Source organism: Centroberyx affinis, unplaced genomic scaffold (assembly GCF_046629955.1).
Source record: "Centroberyx affinis isolate AG114_WGS23_722 - 3 ecotype Tasmania unplaced genomic scaffold, CSIRO-AGI_Caff_v1 ptg000419l_1, whole genome shotgun sequence".
Taxonomy (NCBI): Eukaryota; Metazoa; Chordata; class Actinopteri; order Beryciformes; family Berycidae; genus Centroberyx; species Centroberyx affinis.
Window position 1 is genome coordinate 73,195 of NW_027279084.1, and position 20,977 is coordinate 94,171.

Sequence of the window (20,977 nt, forward strand, 5' to 3'; positions counted from 1 at the left end):
ATTAACTGAAACAATTCCTTTGTGTTGATTACACTGAAACATACACATACATCAGAATCGTTTTGAAATGGGCCACAGTATTGTAATGTGACTAGCCTATACAAAGGGTACTTCAAATGACACATCTATTATACACACATAGTGTAGCCTATATGGCTTGCACCAAAACAATCAACCTTCACACAAGTACAATTAAAGAAAACCTTACCAAGTGTTAATATGAAAGTCCCAAACTGTCACAGAAAAAAATGCAGCATCTGTACTGCCAATGTGCGACGCTGAGCTTGCCAGGGAGCGTTTGAAGGGATGACAGTGCTGGGAGGCCTCAAACACTGTGTGGATAAGGGAAACTATTGTTGTTTCAGAACAACAATATAATAGTGCTCTCTGTGCCCTCTCTCTCTCTCTCTCTCTAACTGTCAGAGAGAGAGAGAGAGAGAGAGAGAGAGAGAGAGAGAGAGAGAGAGAGAAAGAGATTACATAGAAAAGTAGAGAGCTTTTGGTATCACTGTGTAGTTTGAGGCTAGACTTCTGTCGCTGCTGTCTCCTAGTGGACAAAAGTGTAATTACAGCCTATGTGGCGGTAAACGTGTTTGACTGGTAGTTCCGCTAAAACCTGATTATTTTATGCACTCTTTCTGGCGTCCTGTCTATCCACTACAGCTATTTGGGAAGAATACGTTTTTTTCCCTTCAGAAGAGCTGTTACTGTAGATATTATGCGCTTTGTAACTCGTTTTTCTGAGCACAAGAAACGCATAAGGAGCAGCTGTCACTGTAACTTCCACCGTCGAGTCGTTGTTGACAAGGGACAGCCCTTCGATGGTTGTTGTGGTTCGCCTGTCCCTAAAGCAAAGATACGGGCTCCTAGTATGTTTTACCATCGCCGGACTCATTGCTTATCAATTCACAAGGTAAGGTAAACACTTTTATAAGCCTGGAAAAAGTCAACACCCGTTTCCCAACTCCCATAGTCCCGAGTTAAGGCATTGAATTCAGGATAAACTTGCTCCCGCCCACTGTAAACGTAAAATGTTGTGAAGTATACAGCCGTTTGGACACCCGAGGGCTTCTCTGATATTAGCTATAGATTATTAGCTTTGCCTGGTCAGAATATTATCCTCTCAATTAACTAACTATAGTTTCTACATGCAGAAACGCAGAAATGCTGACTAAAGTCTAAATTTTAAAGACACTAGCTTTCTTCAGAGGCAGCAATGATACACCTGTGAACTTTCACCTGATCTGGTTGACCTGTGGACATTGAACATGACTACACGTATAAAGTGTTAATGTTGCCGTTCATTGTGTCAGCATTGTGTTGAGGAGTGAAGATAAGCAGTGTTTCAACTCGCTATGTAAGTCTCGATTCAATTAAATACCGTTGGTCAGCTGGAGATAACGTTAAACTGTTTATGTTACTGCTATCAGTACTCTACACTGGTGTGTGTGTGTGTGTGTGTGTGTGTGTTTTAATGGACTCCTTGAGAGTTCTGTGCCATGATAAATTATTTGTTGTAGGTATCAAATGCCTCCAGGATGCTGAATAACCTTAATTAAAGCTGGCAAGTTGACTAAGAAAGAACACCTTTGTATTTATAGCAGTGGCCTGGGGAAGTAGTGGCAAAGGGGAGGAAGGTTACATACATAATAATACCCATTCACACCTAGGAGCTGCCCAGTCTCACCGCAGTCCTCTACAGCTGACTACTGAGCAGCATCACTGGAGCAACTGGGGTCCAGGCCTTAAATCGCACCAGTTCAACAACATAACTTGTCTGTTTGAGCTTCCAACTGTTTTCTGTCTTCCAGACGTGGCCCTGAAGTGAAGAGGATGAGCCGTGTGGAGGGTCTGAGGGCCAACTCCTCCCAGTTCAGTCTGGAGGGAGAGCCCTTCCGCATCCTGGGAGGCTCCATCCATTACTTCCGTGTCCCCAGAGCTTACTGGGAGGACCGGCTGCTGAAGATGAGGGCCTGTGGCCTCAATACTCTCACAACGTAGGCTCCCACTGACCCACCACACCTGGGCTCACCAGACTGAACACTGGAATCACACAGTTGGTTTACTAGAGAGGATTATACACAGATGAAATAAAATCAAAATAAACCCAAGCAAAGCAATCAAAAATCATTTTAGATGACATTCTTTATAAATAATGGCATGCTTTTGTTAGGGAGCAAAAGGATATGAATAATTAATTTCAATACAAGAAACAAACAAGTCACAATCTTATGAATGCATAAATGCATTGTTGTTTTAATTTTGAGGGCATGCAAAGAATAAATTTGATTTAACTTATTTTTTCAGGTATGTGCCGTGGAACCTGCATGAGCCTGAGAGAGGGGTGTTCAACTTCCAGGATCAGCTGGATTTAGAGTAAGGAATGAGGACTTGAAGGGACTTTTAGAGTCTGATGGAGAGCCGCTGTTTTCCCACAGGTGGCACTGTTGCATTGCACAAACTCTCAGCTACCTACAGGCTTGATTAATGTCATGCTGCTGGGAAGGTATGGTCTCTGTAAATAAATATTTTGGAATAATTTACGCACTGTCAGTGTCAGCCATTATTCTTGATCTATTGATTATGAAGGCATTGATCTGTACAAGAAGTTGCTTGCTGTTAAACTGTTGTACCTGCCAGGTCTGGAAATAAATCCCATCCAATTCAACCAATTCAGGAAGCAGATTTTCTCCAAAAACTGAAAGACTTTACCTTAAAATGCTCATATAATATCTTAAGTGAAGTATTTGTGAATGAATGAATATATCTTTTGCCACAGAATATCTGTTATACTCAACATTTTGAATTGATTGAATTCATAATAAATTACCGTTGATGATATACTGTATCCATCTCTTAGAGCCTACCTCCGCCTAGCAGCCAGCCTAGGTCTGTGGGTGATTCTGCGTCCCGGGCCATACATCTGTGCTGAGTGGGACTTAGGGGGGCTGCCCAGGTAAAAAAACCATAGAGCCTCAGTAGATTGTTAGCTTTGCATATTTTCTGCATTGTCTCTGTGACTGATGCCTCTCCTCCTTCAACAAGCCACGATGCAGTCAATCAGCTGATATCTGCATCATGGGACATTGTTTCTGTTGTGAAACTGTCAGAATATAGCCGTCGGGGTGCTTGGCTAAACCCCAAAATTCCTCTAAAGCAAGAAATGGATTATTTTTAATCAGGCGATCTGTCAGAGGTGTCTTTGCTGCAAGCTGAATCCAAAGAATTCTAGGGAGAAACTTGAAATGTATTCATAATTCAGTTAGGTGTTTTATTTGAAGCGTACTGTTGCTGTGTTCTGTTTAACCTGTTTCACCTCTGCTGGAATCAGAATCAGTTTTATCCCCAAGTACAATAAATATACAGGGATTTGTCTTGCTGAGATTGGTGCAAAGAAATATTGACACTTTACTGAGTTTCACAGCACTTAAAATACATGATACAAGGACAGCAGGGCCTCACATACAGTGCAAGACATACTATAGATAGTAGATGATACTTATCACTCCAAATAAATACTTTTAACTGTTACCATTACTTACAGATCACAGTCACAGATGATTTATCAGACATTTAGAGATTTATTAGAGGGAAAGATAACCAAGTCTGACAGGCATATCTCCCTAAAAGGATAAATTTACACATTCATTTAGTTCTGTAATCAAAATAGATTCAGACAGATAAAGGGGTAGATGTTGGAGGGAAAAAGTCTGGAAGTAGTTATTTTTGGAGTGGTTTTGCCTTCAGGGAATGCAAGGTTAATATTTGATTGTATTTGATAATCGTTAAAACTGCGTTTCTCGGGGCAGAAAGTGTGACTTCCACTGCACCACATCTTATGATAGTCATGCTCTTGTCAGTGCGATTATCTCTGATAGCACCGAGCAGATAATCTAAGAGTTCACAGCACGGCACATTGAGGAAATTGCATGATATGCTACACAAATATATGACATTTTAAAGGTTTTGTTGTGATTTCTTTTCAGTTGGCTGCTGCGTGATAAAAACATGAAGATGAGAACGACATACCCGAGGTTCACTGACGCAGTCAACTCCTTCTTCGATCAACTCATTAGGAGAGTTGTTCCACATCAGGTAGTTTCAGTTTTAGCAAAGTGCAAATGATTGATCTATGTAGCTTACAGATTAATGTTACTGACATTAATAGCTAAATATTTGCTTACCAACTTAGAATATTGGAAGATTGTTAAGGCACCCATGAAGTAAAAAAAATGACATTTTTGAGTAATGTACTAACTATAAGGTATTCCGTGGAAATGACACAGAGGAGAATTCATAAAATATGCCTATAGGACATATATGCTCAAAACAGACCAATCTTTTCACTTGATTCTTGTTTTCTTGGTAACTTGAATACAAAGTTCTGCTAATTTATCTTCACCACATGCTGGCAATTAAAAAAAAAAAATCGGCAGTGATCCCAATAAGTTTGAACTAGTATGCCGATAAAATCTAATTACAGTCATATTTCATTGCTGCTTCATTGTTTTTTGTCACCAACTCTTCAAATTCTGTGTAATAACTGCTGTTGCTGGCTAGCATTGTCACCAATTACAATGCACCATGCACACTTTGACTGTTCAACTTGTATCCTCTATCCTATTTCCTTTTTATCGGAGCCATGCATCATTAAATAAGCTCTTATTTCCATTTAATGGTGTCTTTAAAATTCAGGTGTATTGAGGATACATTGGTAAAGTGGCGTTGCACTAATATATGTTTCTCTATTCATTGGCTAATTGATATGCAGTACTCCAAGGGTGGCCCGATTATCGCAGTTCAAGTGGAGAATGAATATGGCTCCTATGCTAAAGACACTGAATACATGCCTTTCATCAAGGAGGTAAGAATCATAACTGTACAGTATTTTAAGAGTGATTGGGTTGCTCACACGCATATGTATGTATATGTACACAGATATACGCAGATACACCATGTTCATACATGAAAGTAAGCGAGTAGATGCACTTTATTACTTTATTCTCAACTCTATCCTTCCCTCACTCGATCTCTTTTGCTTTATCAGAACATTCAAATTTCAGCAATTACAAGAGCATCCACTGTTTTGTTTAGTTGCATTCATAATTCCCTTCCTCTCCAGGCATTATTGTCTCGGGGCATCACAGAGCTGCTGCTGACCTCAGACAACCAGGAAGGACTAAAGCTTGGAGGAGTGCAAGGAGGTATTGTCTGACAGACAGGCAGACAGACAGACAGGCAGACAGACAGACAGACAGGCAGACAGGCAGACAGACAGACAGACAGACTGTTTTAGAGGACCATACTCAAATGTTTCTACATGAAACCTTTATAAAACAGGTACATAACTTACAAATCTATGTACATAAATATGTTCAAACCGTGCTGATAATTCCCACAAAGCACAGTCAGCCATGCTTTAGACTGCCACCAACTCAGACAATGCATGTATATTGGTAATCGTTGTATAAAAGCCATAATAACCTTGAGGATGCTCATTACGGTGATTATGGATACTTCTGTGCTCATAATGACAGCAAAGCATGCATCGCTGTCATTCTCATAATCACCGGACAGTGTCCTCTGGGGTGTTATTCTTATAATACATAATTCCGGCTCTAAGAACTTTCTTAAGAACTGAACAAGTTTCTTTACTCTGATTTGCGTGTTATATCGTCAGTGAGGTGGAGACTCAACAGTTTGAGTTCATCAATGCCTCACTGGTTGATTCCTAAGCAGAACCTTACAGTAGACCGTTTCCTAACACTGTGAAAGTTGCATTTATGTTGGATTTCAATTGAAGAATGATTTGGTTCGATATGGAAATACCAGGCACTACATGGAACCAGTAATGGTTCTTTAAATAGAAGTTGAGAACCTTTTTGTGGTTTGAGTGGTTCTTCAAATAGTGATGGTTCCTAAAGTGCTATCTGGCCCACAAAGAATCTGTAAGGGAAAAAAAAAACAAATCTTTTTTAGAGTGCAGTACTTCCGACTTTTTCCTTCTCCACTGAAAGCCACAGCACAGTAGAGATGGAACCGGCTTGTTGTTAGATGTAAGTAAGAGGGAAGACAAGATAAAAAAAAGATACTGGTGACTAAAACTCTGTAGTTCTTAATGGTGAACTGATGCACTGCCTCTTTGTTAGTGTATAATACATAACATACTGCCTTGTTCTGTTTCAAGCACTAGAAACCATCAATTTTCAGAAATTGAACCTGGATGGCATCAAGTATCTGGATGGAATACAAGTGAGTCTTATTTTTGTGCCACTGCCTAAGCGGTTGGCTCATTTATCATCATTGTTAAATCCAGGCAACAGTTCAAGTGTTGTCTCAAGCTTTTTAATAAACAAGATGCCTGTACACAGCAAGTTGATTTAGGAGAAGAACTCATTACTAGGGTTTATCCTGTCTGACCTAATCAAAGCATCAAGCATCAGCCTCTACACTGAATATACACATTATTAGGAGCCTGTTCTTTACAAGACCAGGTACATCCAGGTGAAGATCCAGGTTGAGATCGCCTATTAAAATGACTTCACTTATGAAGAGGAGATGGAGATGAAGTGAAGTGTAGTCATTGAAAGTAACTAGAAGGTCATACAGACAAATTTTCTCTCAGTTGAAGTGACGCTCTCTCAGTTGAAGTGTTGCTTACCAAAACCGTTGGAACACCAAATCAGTCCTTTTCCCTCTCCTAGCCTCAGAAGCCGAGGATGGTGATGGAGTACTGGTCCGGCTGGTTTGACCTCTGGGGGGGCCTTCACCACGTTTTCACTCCCGAGGGTAAGACAGGCTTTGTTTCAGTACTGACTGATCAAGACAGATTATCTGACGTTAAGAGACTCTGTTCAGACAGGAAGACAGGTTTCCTCCTTGTTTGAGGGCTTTGTCAGAGATGTATATGCTTTTCATGCATGGTGGGTTGTGAACTATAAGTATCACAAACCAAAGTCTGTGTCCCATCCTCTTAACTTCGTATCTGGTCCACATATTTGATGCACAATTTCAAAGAATTCTTTGTACAGTATTGTTCACAGATACTCCATTGATTCTCACTGTGTGTATTGGAGTGTATGTTCAGTTTGGAGGTGTTATGCTTTAATAGATGTTCATGGGGTCAGATTTCTTCATCCTATTTCCTCCCACTTCCTCTGCATCCACACTCACCTACATTTTTCTGCTGCAGCTTCACACGCACACACACACACACACACACACACACACACACACACACACACACCCACCAGGGATTGTCTTGCACCTGGGTGTATTAAAATAAATTGGGGTTAATTGGAACATATTATTATGCACTTTCCCATTAATTATCTTTACCTATGGTACAATCTCTTATAAGTCATAGACTGTTTGTGTGTTACAGTAGTTATAGTCTGCACCATAACATGAGACATACACACCTGGACATATAGTATGCCATAGGTTAGCTGACTGGATCACCATGTGAGTAGTATTAGATTAGCAGCATTTACACAATTTTCCTAATAATAATAATAATAACAACAACATATAACAGATAACAGATTTTATTTGTATAGCACCTTTCAAAACAGAGTTACAATTTGCTTTACATTAACAAAATAAAACAAGAACAGGAAAAGGCAAAAGAGTAAAGTTACAGCAAACACTAAACACAATCAAATGAAGGCAAAAATATAGGTCAACATAAAACAACAAACCTAGAAGCAATAAGATAAGAGCATAACACGCTGAAAATCACTACTGATGTAAATATCCAAGGTCAGATTGTTCATGCAGTCTTTCTCTTGGAACAAGGAAGTATATAAAAGTGTGTTTACGAAGAGATTTAAAAGAAGATACTACTGTGGCTCGCCTAATATCCTCAGGCAAGTCGTTTTAAAGCCTGGGGCCTAACAGCAAAGGCCTGGTCATCTTTGGTCATGAGTCTCGACTTTGGAACAGCCAAAAGATTCCTTGCCTGAGGACCAGTAAGGACCTCAGGGTGTGCTCTTTTATTCCAGTCAATGGCTCCTGCTCATTAAAAGGTTAAAAGGTCAGTAATATAATCAGGAGCCAAGCAAACCGTGCCTTAAAAGTGATCAGTAAAATCTTCGGAAATGGACAAGTAACTAGAGTGGGGAGGCTAGAATCTAATTTGGTCCCTTCCCCTAGTTCTAGTTAAAAGACTGGCTGCTGTGTTTTGAACTAACTGTAGATGAGAGGGACTTTTGACTGAGTGAACAATAAAGAGAATTACAGCAGTTGAGTGAGAGGAGATGAAAGCATGGATGGCTTTCTCTAGGTTCGCAAATGTGTCACAGTACAGTCCAGTGGCCGACTCATATATCCCACACACCATCTGTATAGCACCGACTACTCGCTACTGCCAGGTGGGGAATATTTCTGGCCTAGCGTACAGTTATGATATAAATGATAGTACCTGTTTTGCAAATGTAAAAATGAATGGCGGTCACACAGCCCAGTATTATCAAGAGCGCTCTTGGAAATGTCTTATTTCGAACACACAGCACTGAGCCTCAGGCATCGTTTTTACTTTTGTCATTCCCAGTAGCCATCCACATCTTCAAAATAAATAAATAAATGAAAATAAAAAGGGCCGGCAGTCTCACTTCCGTATGTATTTTCTCCTCAGTGAGAGAGGGGAAAAGAAAAGAGTCTCTCTCTCTCTCTCTGAGCAGAAAGTGTCACAGCTGTGAAATGAACCCTGGAATATTCAGGGGGATTCGTGTCTTTGACAGTTCACTGCTCTGTGGACTCCGCCACACCCAGCAGTTGGACACGGCTAGTGCCACCAACATGAGACTAATCAAGTCCAGCTCTGTCACTCACTCTGCTAAATTGTTATTCACCATAGCTCATGCCCTTGATTCAAATCATTAAAGTCAGTCCAATTTGAGTACTAAAGTCCAATTTTAATACTTAATTACTTGCTCTGCCGTGTTCCCTGCAAAATATAGGTAGCTAATTTGTCCATGGAGGTAGGCAATTTTTTCCAGGGGTCAGGTTTGCCCTGTAATAAATTATAGCAGTCTGTAATATGATGTGTGGTAGAGGTCAATCCATATTTCAATTGAAGTGGAATTGAGGGCAATAGGATTATTGAAACAATGTCTCTGGCTTGTTAAGGCTAAAGCTAAATTCATTCATTTTCTTTTCTTACTCATGGGTCTGCTATTTAGCCTTGTAGTCGTTTTTCTCTGCTTTACTCAGTGGGCGGTTTTATATCTTTTGCTTCTCTCACTTTTTTGACAGAGATGTTGGCTGTGGTGTCTGAAATCCTTAAACTGGACATGTCAATCAACCTCTACATGTTCCATGGAGGGACAAACTTTGGCTTCATGAGTGGGGCATTTACCGTTGGAACGCCAGCACCTAAACCTATGGTGACAAGCTATGGTATGTGTACTTATTGAATCTATGTTTGTTTTGCTCATCATGGACAAAAGACAACTTTGAATTTGTTTATGTAGGCTTTGATTCAGGGAGTCAACACAAAAACTGCATGTCAATACCCATTCAGACTTTCTGGCACTCTTTGCTTTGTCCTCCTATATGGCAAAGCACACCCATCCTGCACCTAATTAGGATAAAACAATTCATACATTTTGTTTGAAAATACTATTTGACTCAGGCCTAGACATAATCAGTGATCTCATCAATAATCTGATTCAAAAACACAGAATAAACACAGTCTGAGTTGATATAAATGCCAATAGATGGCGCTGTCTCTTCTCAACAGCCTCTGACCTTAAGCTGCTTTGGAATTTGAATAGTCAGTGCATGGTAATGAATTCATTACCTAATAAAATGCATGGGAAATGTAAATTAAAGATGGTACAATGGGTTTTATATCCTCCTCGAGGGTGCTTAACATTGTTATGACCTCGTTCCTCAGCAAAAGAAGAGAATTGTGAAAAATGCTCAGCAGCAGGGAAGGCCACGTCTGACCTTCAGCAGTCTTCATACCTGTGTTTACTTCCCCGACTACCTCTTACCTTTTTACCCCAAAAAGGCTGCTTTTTCTGTCAAGATAACCCAAAATGTCTCTCAGCCCGCTGCTGTCTCAAGATGTTTGATAGGGGAGCACAGTGAAATCATCTGCCACGGTAAGAGGCATTCCTGCCTCTCTCCCCGGCTCCCGTGCCTGCTGTTCTGATAGCGCATTATCTTTCAGATTACGATGCTCCATTATCCGAGGCTGGGGATTACACCACCAAGTACCATCTTCTGAGGAATTTATTCAGCCACTACCACAGTGAGTGTTGTTACTGAGAGGGGCCTAGCATCTCTCTCTCTCTCTCTCTCTCTCCCCCTCCCTCCCTGTCTCTCTGTCTCTTGCTCTCTCTCCCCTTTCCTCTCCCCCACTTTTGCTAATTCTCCTTGTGGAACCTGTTCCATGCCGGCCAAAGTAGGATAACTGTGCATACGATTACAAGGATGGATTAGATACGGGTTTGTGTGTGTGTTTGTGCATGTGTATGAGATTTCTCCCCAAGACAGAGGCCCTCAATTACTGCCTGTGACAAAAATTACATACTTGACCTTGTGTCAAGTTTATGGCTAATCCAATCTCCTCTATTTGTAAAATGTGTGTTTTGTGGTTGGAGGTAGAAGCCTCAAGTGTTTTGTGGCCAGGAGTAGAAACATAGTGTTTGGCGGTCAGGGATTGAATCCAAGACAACAACATTTACCCAATGATCTGGTGATTGAAGATAGTTTGAAAGGCTGCCTGTGCGTGATTCATCCTTATGTTTTGTAGTCTGCTGAACAATGAGCAGTGGCCTGGATATGAGAGGGAGTCTGAGAAGAGGCCTTGTGTTCTACTCGGCAACCACAAACACATGACCTAATTCTCTAATTAGATCAGCTTGATATTTTATTATTGTTTGGTTGTCAATTAATGTGCATTGTGTGAGTCACTCCTTGCCCTGTGGCATTATTGCTCCACAACTTGGCATGCATTCAGACTCATCGCTCGAATATCTAACACTGATGTTTGACGACACCATGGCTCTTGAAATAGCCCTGTGGCTTTTAAGAGACAATGTGACAGCTCTCCTTTGGGTTTTTCTTCCCAGCTCATGGCTGTCAAAAATTGCAGAAATATATATGAATATACGCTGCTGCACATGGGCCATCTGGGTTCTTGCAGGATACAGCCAGCTCACTACCAAATGTTACCCATTTATCTTAATGCATGTTAGCATTACTCATTCTTACCATCTTACATTCTGTTCACAGTGACGGTAGCCAAATGTAAAAGTTGACAAGGCTAGCATCACAACAGGCCAACAGAAATACAAAATAGATGCTTAGCTTTGGTTCACTGACAGTGTAAAAATATGTGCTTTGAATGGAAATCTGCCGGCGGGAGACAAATCTGTACTCTGCTAGCATGTGTCTCCCGCTCAGCCCGGCCTCGACATGCTCTCTTCTGTATTCTAATTCCTCGATTGGGGAAAAATTGAGATTTATTATGGGGAGAAATTCAATATCTGAGGCAGACATAGATGCACAGAATTGCATTACACCAGAGAAACACCTGCCCTATTGACTGTTGTTTCTAATGCACTCTTGTCCCCGCTGCGTTTTGACACATAGTGAGCGCTACTAAAGGCACTAGCTTGTAAGCATTGCAGAGGAGCATTTAGGAGAAAGGTGTTGGCCATTATCCTCGGAGCTCTCCTTAAGTGATCCAGCTGTTCCCGCTCGGTGGTAAGGAAATGCTGTCAAGCTCTTTTCCAGAGGGACCGCTGGTGTCGCTGAATGCTTTAGCACCTTTAAAAGCGGTTAGAGGGCATGGGCAACCACTGTTAATTGTTGTAAAGAGAGGATTTTGTGAGATAGACCACAAACTGGATGCTGCTACTGTGAAGGTCAAAATGGCTTACCCAAGGAGACAGTTCCCTAGGGACAAGCTACTTTTATGATTGGTATTGACTGATTCGCAGGCTGGTGAGGATGCCGACTTCTACATGAGAATGCAGAGTGCTTCGAACAGGTCAGTCAGGTTGAAATCAAAGTGCTTTTACAGCCCAGTTTTTGGAGAAGAAGGTCTAGTAGCAATTTGTGTTTTTGCTTGTTTGCTTGTGTTTTAGAAATTCAGTGTTCTCGATAATCTGCCCAAACTAGTATCAGTTGCAGTGGATTTACAGTGAACTTACTTACCTACTTATTGTAAATGCACTAATTGCAGACCAAACTTTTTGAGATAAATAAATCATCCGACTTCCTCAGGGTCCTATGAGGGTTGTAGCGTCTCCTTTCCCCCTGACATTCAGTATCTATTTCTTCGTTGAATCCTCTCTTCCACTATCTATTAGCACTTATCGCAAACATTGTTGTAAATTGTTTCTAGACTTTACCATTTTTACCATTTGAAGGTTCACCGTTTTGGCATTTTCCAGGTTTACCATTTTAAATTACAAGCAGCTTCTGTCTCTCGCTCCCTCTCCTCTCTTCTTTCTCTCAGATATGTGCCTTGGTGGCTGTGGAAGTTTGTTTTTTTTGTTTAAGGTGTTCTTAGTTTTTTTTCCCTTGGGGATTTTTAAGGGAGATGTTTTAAAGAGGATCAAAAGTCTCTCTGTCTCTCCCTCCCTGTTCCCTTTCCATGCACATCTACATGTATGCTCATAAATGTGTTGATGCACATGTTTATGTATTTGTGTATGTATGTGTATGCATTTAGATATCTTTTCCAAATCATGTATACTTTGTTTTAATAATGCAGGGACTCATGGAAAACAGTGTCTTTGGTCTCAGCTGGGTTCCCTGGATAAATAAAGGATAAATGAAAAGAAAATAAGTTGATATGTTGACAGACAGACTGAACCACCCACCCTCTTCTCTCCTCCTTGTGTGTCAGCCAAGCTTCTTCCTGAAGTGCCCTCTCTTCAGGAGAGGAAAGCATACCAGCCTGTTGTCATCCAGCAGCACCTGTCACTGTGGGACAGCCTGCACTTCACTGACAAGGTGAGCTGCAGACAGACAGCGTGCCAAAATCCAAGACACAGGAAATCATAATAAACTTAGTTTATGTAGCACCGCTCAAAGCAGAGTTACAAGGTCCTTTACAGAAAACAATGATAAATAAAAGCCAACCGCATGAATTAAAAAACAATAGCAATGTCAGACATGAATTAAAAATGGGAAAAAGATGAATAAAACAGGAACATACTGTACACCAGCAATATGTGATTTCAAAGATGACACTGGTTATACATTTATATATGCACATCCTAAATCCACCTTTTATCTCAGTTGCAAGGTGAAAAAAATTGAAGCTGACTGAAGTGAGAATGATTCAGTGTGATTCAGGAGACCCACATTTGGTTGAAACATTGCACAAGTAAAGCTTGCTGATTGCAGCAATCAATGTGTGGGTATTCTTTTTCCTTATTATGTAATTAAGCAGATGTGGCTTGTGTTCCCCTATCATATAAACTAAGAACTGCTTAGAATCTTTTTATAACTACACATGAATCCAGAAAAATCAAACAAGAAGCACAGAAAATCTCAAGATCAGATACAGATGTGGTCGATGTGGTGACCTAAAGGTGAGAGGAATGAGCTTGCAACCGTCGTCCCTCACCAGTTTGAATCCCTATTGGGGAAAATCCAATTGGGAAAATCTGGGTGAGGGAATTGAATCTTCCCTCCCTCAACAACTGTCAGTGAGCAAGGCACTCACCCCTATCTGCACCGGTGGCCTGCTGAGGGACCAACAGTAGAAGACTGTAGTATTGTGCAACTGTATGAATGTGAAGCGGGGCGTTGTGGAAAGAGCATGCATGCAAAGGAAAATCTTCCCTGGCTAAACAGAGGACACAAAAGACTGGTTAAACCACCTGTCTGGAGGTTGCCATCATGTATGCTTGCTTTCTTGTCCACCAGTCTAGTTCAGCCACTTACACCACGCACTTCAGGGCTGTTTATATTCAAAACAGATGTAGCACGTCTGGCAGTTGCTTACAGCATTAATTATTCACTCCCTGTCGCAATAATTTGCTTCCCTCTGAGACGACAATTACTTTGCCCCTGACCAGCCAGACATCCTTTTAAAAAATAGCCTTTTCTCTTCAGCGGCATCAGAGAGACTGAGAGTGATGTCCGAGTTTGATATTGTATCTGTGTGTTTGGAGGTAGGTGGTTAATTGTGCCATAGCAGGGATTGTTTATTGTTCGGTGAAGAGTGCACCTCCCAAGGTTATTATCCCAGAGAATGTTGCTGAGTAAAAGACTTGTTCTAAAAGCTGCATTGCGTTTGATGAATCATCATTTTTGATGAAGCCCTCTTGCAAGTGTGAGATTGTGATGCTGGAATCATCTGGTCCCATCTGCATCCGGAGTAGTTTTGAGATTCTGCGCAATAAAGTTTTCACACTCGATACAGCAAACCTTATATAACCATTTCAATTAGCTTTTTCCACACTCACATAAGCGTTTCTGAAAGGTTTGAATTCCAGCAACATTTACACACCTGTTTTTGGAGTGGCAGAACAAAGCTTACAAAGCCAAGGCCACACAAATGCGTTAACCGGTGCTGCGGATGGTGTCTTTCTTTAACTCTTTTTCTTGTTAATGTTGTAGCCTTTCAAGTCAGAGAGGCCAGTGAACATGGAGAATCTCCCTGTCAACAACAACAACGGTCAGTCATATGGATACACGCTGTATGAGACGACCATCACCAGAGGAGGAGCGCTCAGCTCCAAGAATAACGTCAGAGACAGAGCGCTGGTGAGGACAGGCAGCCACACACTGATGCACTACGTCAATAATGACACATCACACACTTATGCTTCACTTTGTGAGACAGTGACTGTGCTGTAATCCCCTGTTAGTTATAGATACACACTGCCGCTCAGCATACTTGTGGGATACAGTTAACTGGCTAACACACAAACTCGATGTCCAAACACTCTAATGATTAACTAAACATACTGTAAAGACAAGTAAAGCTATGTTTCACAAAGAGGCCAGGTGTTCAGATCATTTTATCACACAGGAGACTGTGTGGTAAGAGCAGAGCTAACATCGTAACAGAAATACATATTAGGTATTCAAATTTGATTCACCTACAATCTAAAAATATTGGGTTTGGATGGTAATCTGTGAGCGAGTGACTGTTTTTTTTCCCGCCTCTCTGTGTGTATCTTCCTTAATGATGGTATGTGTTCACATTAGCAGCAGGTTAAACAGTTTCACACCTGACTGTAGCTTGCTCATAAAATCATTGCTCTGTTTCCTAGGTTTTTGTGGACAGACATTTTGTCGGTGTTCTGGATTATAAAGTGCAAGAGCTTGCACTCCTTGATGGGAAGGTACCCGTTGTTTATGTGTGTGTGTTTCTGTGTGTGTGTGTTTTTTCTATGTGTTTGTATTTTTTTTGGGCCCAGTCTGTTGGTGTGCTGCTAAGTTCGTCTCTTTCAAAGGGATGAAGTTGTTAATATTTAACACCACGCTGCATGTGAAAGCTGCTGGGGATGCTGATAAATGCTTCTGGCACCAAGGTCCCAGTATTAAGCCAACAGCAAATTTTCAGACAAATGTTTATCCTAACAAAGCAGAATGCAAGTAGCCAACTTTAAACTTATGCTAAAAGTGCAGACTAAGATTGGCCTCGATCAATTACTTGAATCAGTCCAGTTGAAAGGCATTTTTTTTCCTCTATTTTTTTGTTAATCCTTTGCATTGAGGAACACAATTTCAATAATGCCTCTCATGTTTTATGTATTTGTCCACTGAAGGGAGAAAGAACTCTGAGTTTACTGGTGGAGAACTGTGGAAGAGTGAATTATGGAAAAACCCTGGATGAGCAGCGCAAAGGTACAAATTGTTCTCAAATATCGATGGCTTTGTAGATGTTATAGTTAGCGTAAGTCTTACTAAATGATCTTTTTCATCATAGAGCATGAAAGAAACTAATTAACAGTGTCTCAATCTCCCCAAGAGAACTGAAAGCGTTGACTTGCCTTTCAGGTCTCGTCGGAGATATCGAGGTGAACAAGAAGCCCCTGCGAGACTTCATCATTCATAGTCTTGATATGAAGCCGGGCTTTGTAAACAGGTTTGTGTCTTTCATTTACTTTCCGGTTTCCCTCCATGTTGTTTTTCTCTCTGTCATTACACCTGCCTGTCTCTGATTCAGTCCAGCTGATTAGCTCCCCACTTCACACAGAGCAGAGAATTACAATGGGAGCTGGATGGCAGCATGAGGACATCTGAACACAGCCTTTCAATTTACTGTCTCGCCAACATGTTAAACATCTTAAATCATCAGCAGTATAGAAAGGTTAGACGGCTGGGGTCAATTCAGAAATTAATTGTTTGTAATCCATTCAATTAATTTCAATTGCATTTTACTTGGTAAGATCAGCAGAAAATGAATTGAGAGCATAAACCTCTGTCATTATTGAATTGAAAGTCAGTGACCTCAATTATTGGTGTATTATACTGTTTTCCCATATTCAAGAGGCCCTGAGTGAAGAAGTAGAATTTGAACAGCAGTGCACAAGCCAAAACTGTAACCTATAGGGGGTTGGATAAAATAATGGAAACACCACATGAAAGAGAACTTTGACGTAACTAAATCACAGTTACAAAGGCAGCTACACAGGCGAGTTGTATTAAGATGAATGCCAATTAGCAGTGTGTCAGATTTAAAAGAGGTCTGACAGTCACCTCGTGTGTGAGATTTCAAAGCAACGTGAGAGATACAGAGTTCCAGTCAATTCCCGGTTTGCAGATGTATCAGTCACAAAAACTGCAAAAAGCAGAAAAGTGAAAAAGTCATGAAAATCATTACAGCATATGCCAAACTCAGACAAGCTGCATCGACAAAGAGGAACAGCAGTTAGATGTCGAAGCACAGCGAACCCTAGGATAGTAAAATATCCAGTGGATTGAATTAACGGCTCTGAGACACTGGCTTAATAAAAACATCCTGTACATCAGGAGCTTTTCAAAGCTGTTATGAACACAGGTGGGATCCAAACGCAGGACACGGACAGGGTGGTGTTGGTAAGGAAAGGTTTTATTGTAAGGGAGGGCTTAGGAAAGACAACCGCGGTGCTAAGAGAATCCGACTGCACTTACACTAGGCTACGTAATTATGAGACGGCAGATGTTAATGACGTGGGTCTGCCGTGGTGAAACTTCAATGTTCCGAAGATGGACTACTAAAAGCGCTTCTTAGATACTTCGCCCCGTGTGTTCTTACCGTGATGTTTCATGTAGGCTATATAAACGTGGACAATCCGGTGAAAAATAGTGCTTCATCACCAAGGTTGGAATTGAAATAGAAAAGGAATATAGGCTACCAGTCACAAAAGTGAAACAAAATGGTTGTCACATTGAGAATGGTTGCTCACGCTCACCCTCCTGTCCACTCATATTTATCGACATGAATCCCAATTAGTATGATTGTATGAGAATAATTGTTAAATTCATGCAAGATAGGCATAACATGTTAGGCCTACAAATCTACTACTGTACATATCATCATTCTTATTCATCAATTCAAACATATTGAATTGAAAACATTATCTGGCTAAAAACGTCTCATATCCCTTTTTCTTGAAAGACAGACTTCTGTGTTATGGTTAATATGCTGATTATGATCTGATTATAAGCCTATGCATATAATAGCTTAAGAACCACCACACAACTCAGTAAACACCTTGAAATGTTGACTTGATTGTGCTTTGAAGTTGTTATGGCTGATACAGGCCTTTATTAAGGCGAGGGTTTCAGCATCTGTGACTGAAGTAAAATGAATTAATGATATTCCTAAAGGCTGGCAATACAACAACGCTCAGAATGAAGAAATAACTAATGCAAAACTGAGCATAGGTTACGCTACAACGTTAACTTCACTTTGATCATTGTACAACAGCAACGTAACGTTCTTAGTTCGCCTATGGGTTTAACATATTGTTGAAAGTTCAAAACATATAAGCATATTAGCAAGTTGTGGCATAAGATGGAAAATGCTTAATAAGCAACGGTAACTTGCATGATGATCAGTGTATCCTATGCTAAAGGAGCTAAGTAAGGAAGCATTGAAGCACCTTTCCTTAGCATTTAGAGAATTCGAACAACTCTTATAATAATAATAATAATAATAATAACTTTATTTGTATAGCACTTTTCATACAGACTATGCAGCTCATGGCTGCCACTTAGATACTTCCGGGTCATTTCACTCACTTAGGAACCTTCCTAAGCAAAAAAGACAATTTGACCGCAGCCAAGGAAACACTAGGGAATCTTCTGGGGGTACGGCCATGGCCGTAACAAAAGCTGCTGTTAATGGCAGGAAACCTTGCCGTTTGTAAGCCCTGTATCCAAGGCCGGTGCACAAAGATGTGTCACCTGCTGTAACGAGCACAAAACCTGGAGCCCTGAGAAATGGAAAAAGTAATATAGTCTGAGTGTTTTTTCGCCCTTTTTCTTACATCCAGACAGGTTTACCTTTGTAGAAAGTCAAAGGAAGCCTTCAGCCTGCAGCGTCTGCTGCCAACTGTTAAACATGGAGGTGGATCTGTAATGATGCAGCAGCCATCTCGTCATTAGGTCCGCTGATTGCTCTGTATGGTGGCACAACAGCCAAGGATTATGAGGTCATTTTACAGGGCCAGGTACACCCTAGGGTGCAAACACTGTTCCCATAATCCAAGATGATGCCTCCATACACACTGCTAAACAGTGTGGTGTCATGAACACCAGGATGAAGTCAAAGCCTTTCATGGCCTCCCCAGTCACCACAGTGTTTCTCCAGCTCCTTCATCCTTCAAAGGACTGGAGGTTTTCCTTCTTAAAGAATGATCCAGTATCTCACTACACACAGTTCAGGTCTGACAGCATTTCAAGGAGCATTGAAGCTACTGCGAAGGTAAAGGTTGGCCCTATTCCTTATTAGTTACATGTTATTGTTGATATTATCAGGTTTTGTTTTTTTTCAGCTGTGTTATTTTGTCCTCCCCCTGTATGTAGCCATCACTGTGTGGAATTTGTAGAACAGTGTACAAACAACTGACCTTCTGCTCTGTTCAGAGGTTTACATTTGTACTTAGTAATGTACTGTATCCAGATTTATTTTCACCATTAGCCATAGTAGTTGTTTTTCCCCCCATCTGCTGCAAAATTACAATTTCTCTACCTCAGCACCATTCCTGAAATGTCAAGGCCGGAAGCATTGAATGAAGGAACGCTGAAAATGCATAATGTAGGAAAGGGCCTGATATCACGGTCTTTGTTGCAATCTTTTGAGTTTACTTGGAGGCAAAATATTTCCTAAAGCCAAAATAAAGATAGTAAATCTGAATCTTTTTCCTGCAATCCATGTCCAAACATTCACTTGACATTTACCGTAGGCATGTAATACTGCAGGTTAACAAAACAGCCTCTTAAAAGTCAAGACTGATAGATTTTCTAGAAAACGTGCAAGAGAAAGGGTCTAGTGACTACATAAGTGAAGGTTTGAACTGTGCTCTTACAAAGCTTAATGTGCATAAGCATTATCTGTAACGATTGGACAAAATGAAATGGAAAGTGTGTGTGTTCCCCTTTTGCAGAGTGAAGAGCTCAGGCCACTGGAAGTCGATGCGTCAGCAGCTGTCCTTCCCAGGGTTTTTCCAGGCCAAACTGCATGTGGAGGGCAAGCCCAGAGACACCTTCATCAGACTGCCTGTGAGTACGACAGCCAATGAGCTTCTCCCCTGAACAGAGCTCTTCCTGTCCATGTTGTTTTCATTGGTTCATTGGTGTGCCGTTAATGATATACACACACAATATCAAAAAATGAGAGTTTGAAAAGGGAATTCCAAGTGAAGAAAGTCATCCTGGTAAGACTTTCAGTAGGAGTTTCAAGTTACTGCTTCTGGATGTAACAGAGGTCTACCTGTCCGTACTGTTATAAATTATTTGAAGAGTTCTGTTCTAAGACTCGGTGTATCCTTTTTGGAAAAGGATCTTTATCTGAACTTGGTCATTCAATATTTCTTGGTCATTCAATTATAGAGAATCCAGTTTGTTATTATTATCAGGAGTTCTTCCTTCACCTAGCAGGGATGGGAATCTGTCCTTCGGAGATTGATTTGATATGAATCTGGATACTTAGTTATCAATTCAATACAAGAAAAATATCTTTGAAAAGGTCAGTAATTCAATATGTGTGCATTCATTTTTTTGATCTGATACAATATGATACTATCATAAGAGTGCCTTGAAGAGCAATGCAGAATTTACTTATGGTATTCTTCTGTGACGCTTCTGTTGGGACTCATATTGTAATTAACACAAAATAATCATGTGGTAATTGAGATTATCCAGAGCAATGTTATCATGATAATGTCATTATCATGACTTGACTGACTGCTAGAAAAAATGGAAAAAAAGAAACAAATTTGAGAGCTACTTAATCTGTATAATATAAAGCATATAAATAGAACCACTGTGGAAGTGACAGAGTTTCTGTAAATTAGATGCTTGTCTATAATTGAGAATAAATGTCATGAGTAACCAAAGTCTACAGAAAACAGTCATAACAGAGAGTGACATGAAGGAAGAAGGAAAGATACAAAATCGAAAGAAACACTAAAAGATAAATCAATATTTGTGATTTTGACTGTCAAATTGTGTTTGTCCTGGTTCAAAGACAAACAGTCTCCCCGATTTGAAGCAGATAAAAGTTACACTATTATGACTTAGTGTATCATATTTCCAGGAACAAGACCACTGCAGGAGAGTTTGGTTATTAGACTGTGCCTACTGGTTCAGCCTTAACTACATATTAAATAAACATCTGCAAATTTTTGAATTTTGATTTGAAGTCCCCAGAGAAACAGCTCCAGGAGACACTTTATTGACAGCTGGCTCACTGATCATTCACTGAATATATTTACACAATAATGTTATTTCCCTTACTGTGATGAGATGAGAACAGCTTGATTGGGCTCTTTACATACACAGCAAA

At 40.5% G+C, this 20,977-nt stretch overlaps 1 protein-coding gene across 3 annotated transcripts in view; it reads left to right on the forward strand.

Annotated features, from left to right (window-relative positions):
• The first annotated feature begins 585 nt into the window (after positions 1-585).
• The window catches only part of LOC139641954 (beta-galactosidase-1-like protein 2), a 33,711-nt gene continuing 13,319 nt past the window's right edge, over positions 586-20,977 (forward strand). For all 3 annotated transcript variants that reach the window (XM_071516630.1, XM_071516631.1, XM_071516629.1), the window contains exons 1-17: positions 586-913; positions 1,812-1,997; positions 2,308-2,376; positions 2,861-2,956; positions 3,987-4,095; positions 4,772-4,864; positions 5,123-5,204; positions 6,188-6,252; positions 6,705-6,789; positions 9,256-9,399; positions 10,178-10,258; positions 12,869-12,975; positions 14,593-14,739; positions 15,252-15,323; positions 15,750-15,828; positions 15,982-16,069; positions 19,578-19,692. In XM_071516630.1, the coding sequence (XP_071372731.1) occupies positions 822-913; positions 1,812-1,997; positions 2,308-2,376; positions 2,861-2,956; positions 3,987-4,095; positions 4,772-4,864; positions 5,123-5,204; positions 6,188-6,252; positions 6,705-6,789; positions 9,256-9,399; positions 10,178-10,258; positions 12,869-12,975; positions 14,593-14,739; positions 15,252-15,323; positions 15,750-15,828; positions 15,982-16,069; positions 19,578-19,692 (1,710 nt within the window). In that variant the 5' untranslated portion in view covers positions 586-821. The remainder of the gene's footprint in view (positions 914-1,811; positions 1,998-2,307; positions 2,377-2,860; positions 2,957-3,986; positions 4,096-4,771; positions 4,865-5,122; positions 5,205-6,187; positions 6,253-6,704; positions 6,790-9,255; positions 9,400-10,177; positions 10,259-12,868; positions 12,976-14,592; positions 14,740-15,251; positions 15,324-15,749; positions 15,829-15,981; positions 16,070-19,577; positions 19,693-20,977) is intronic.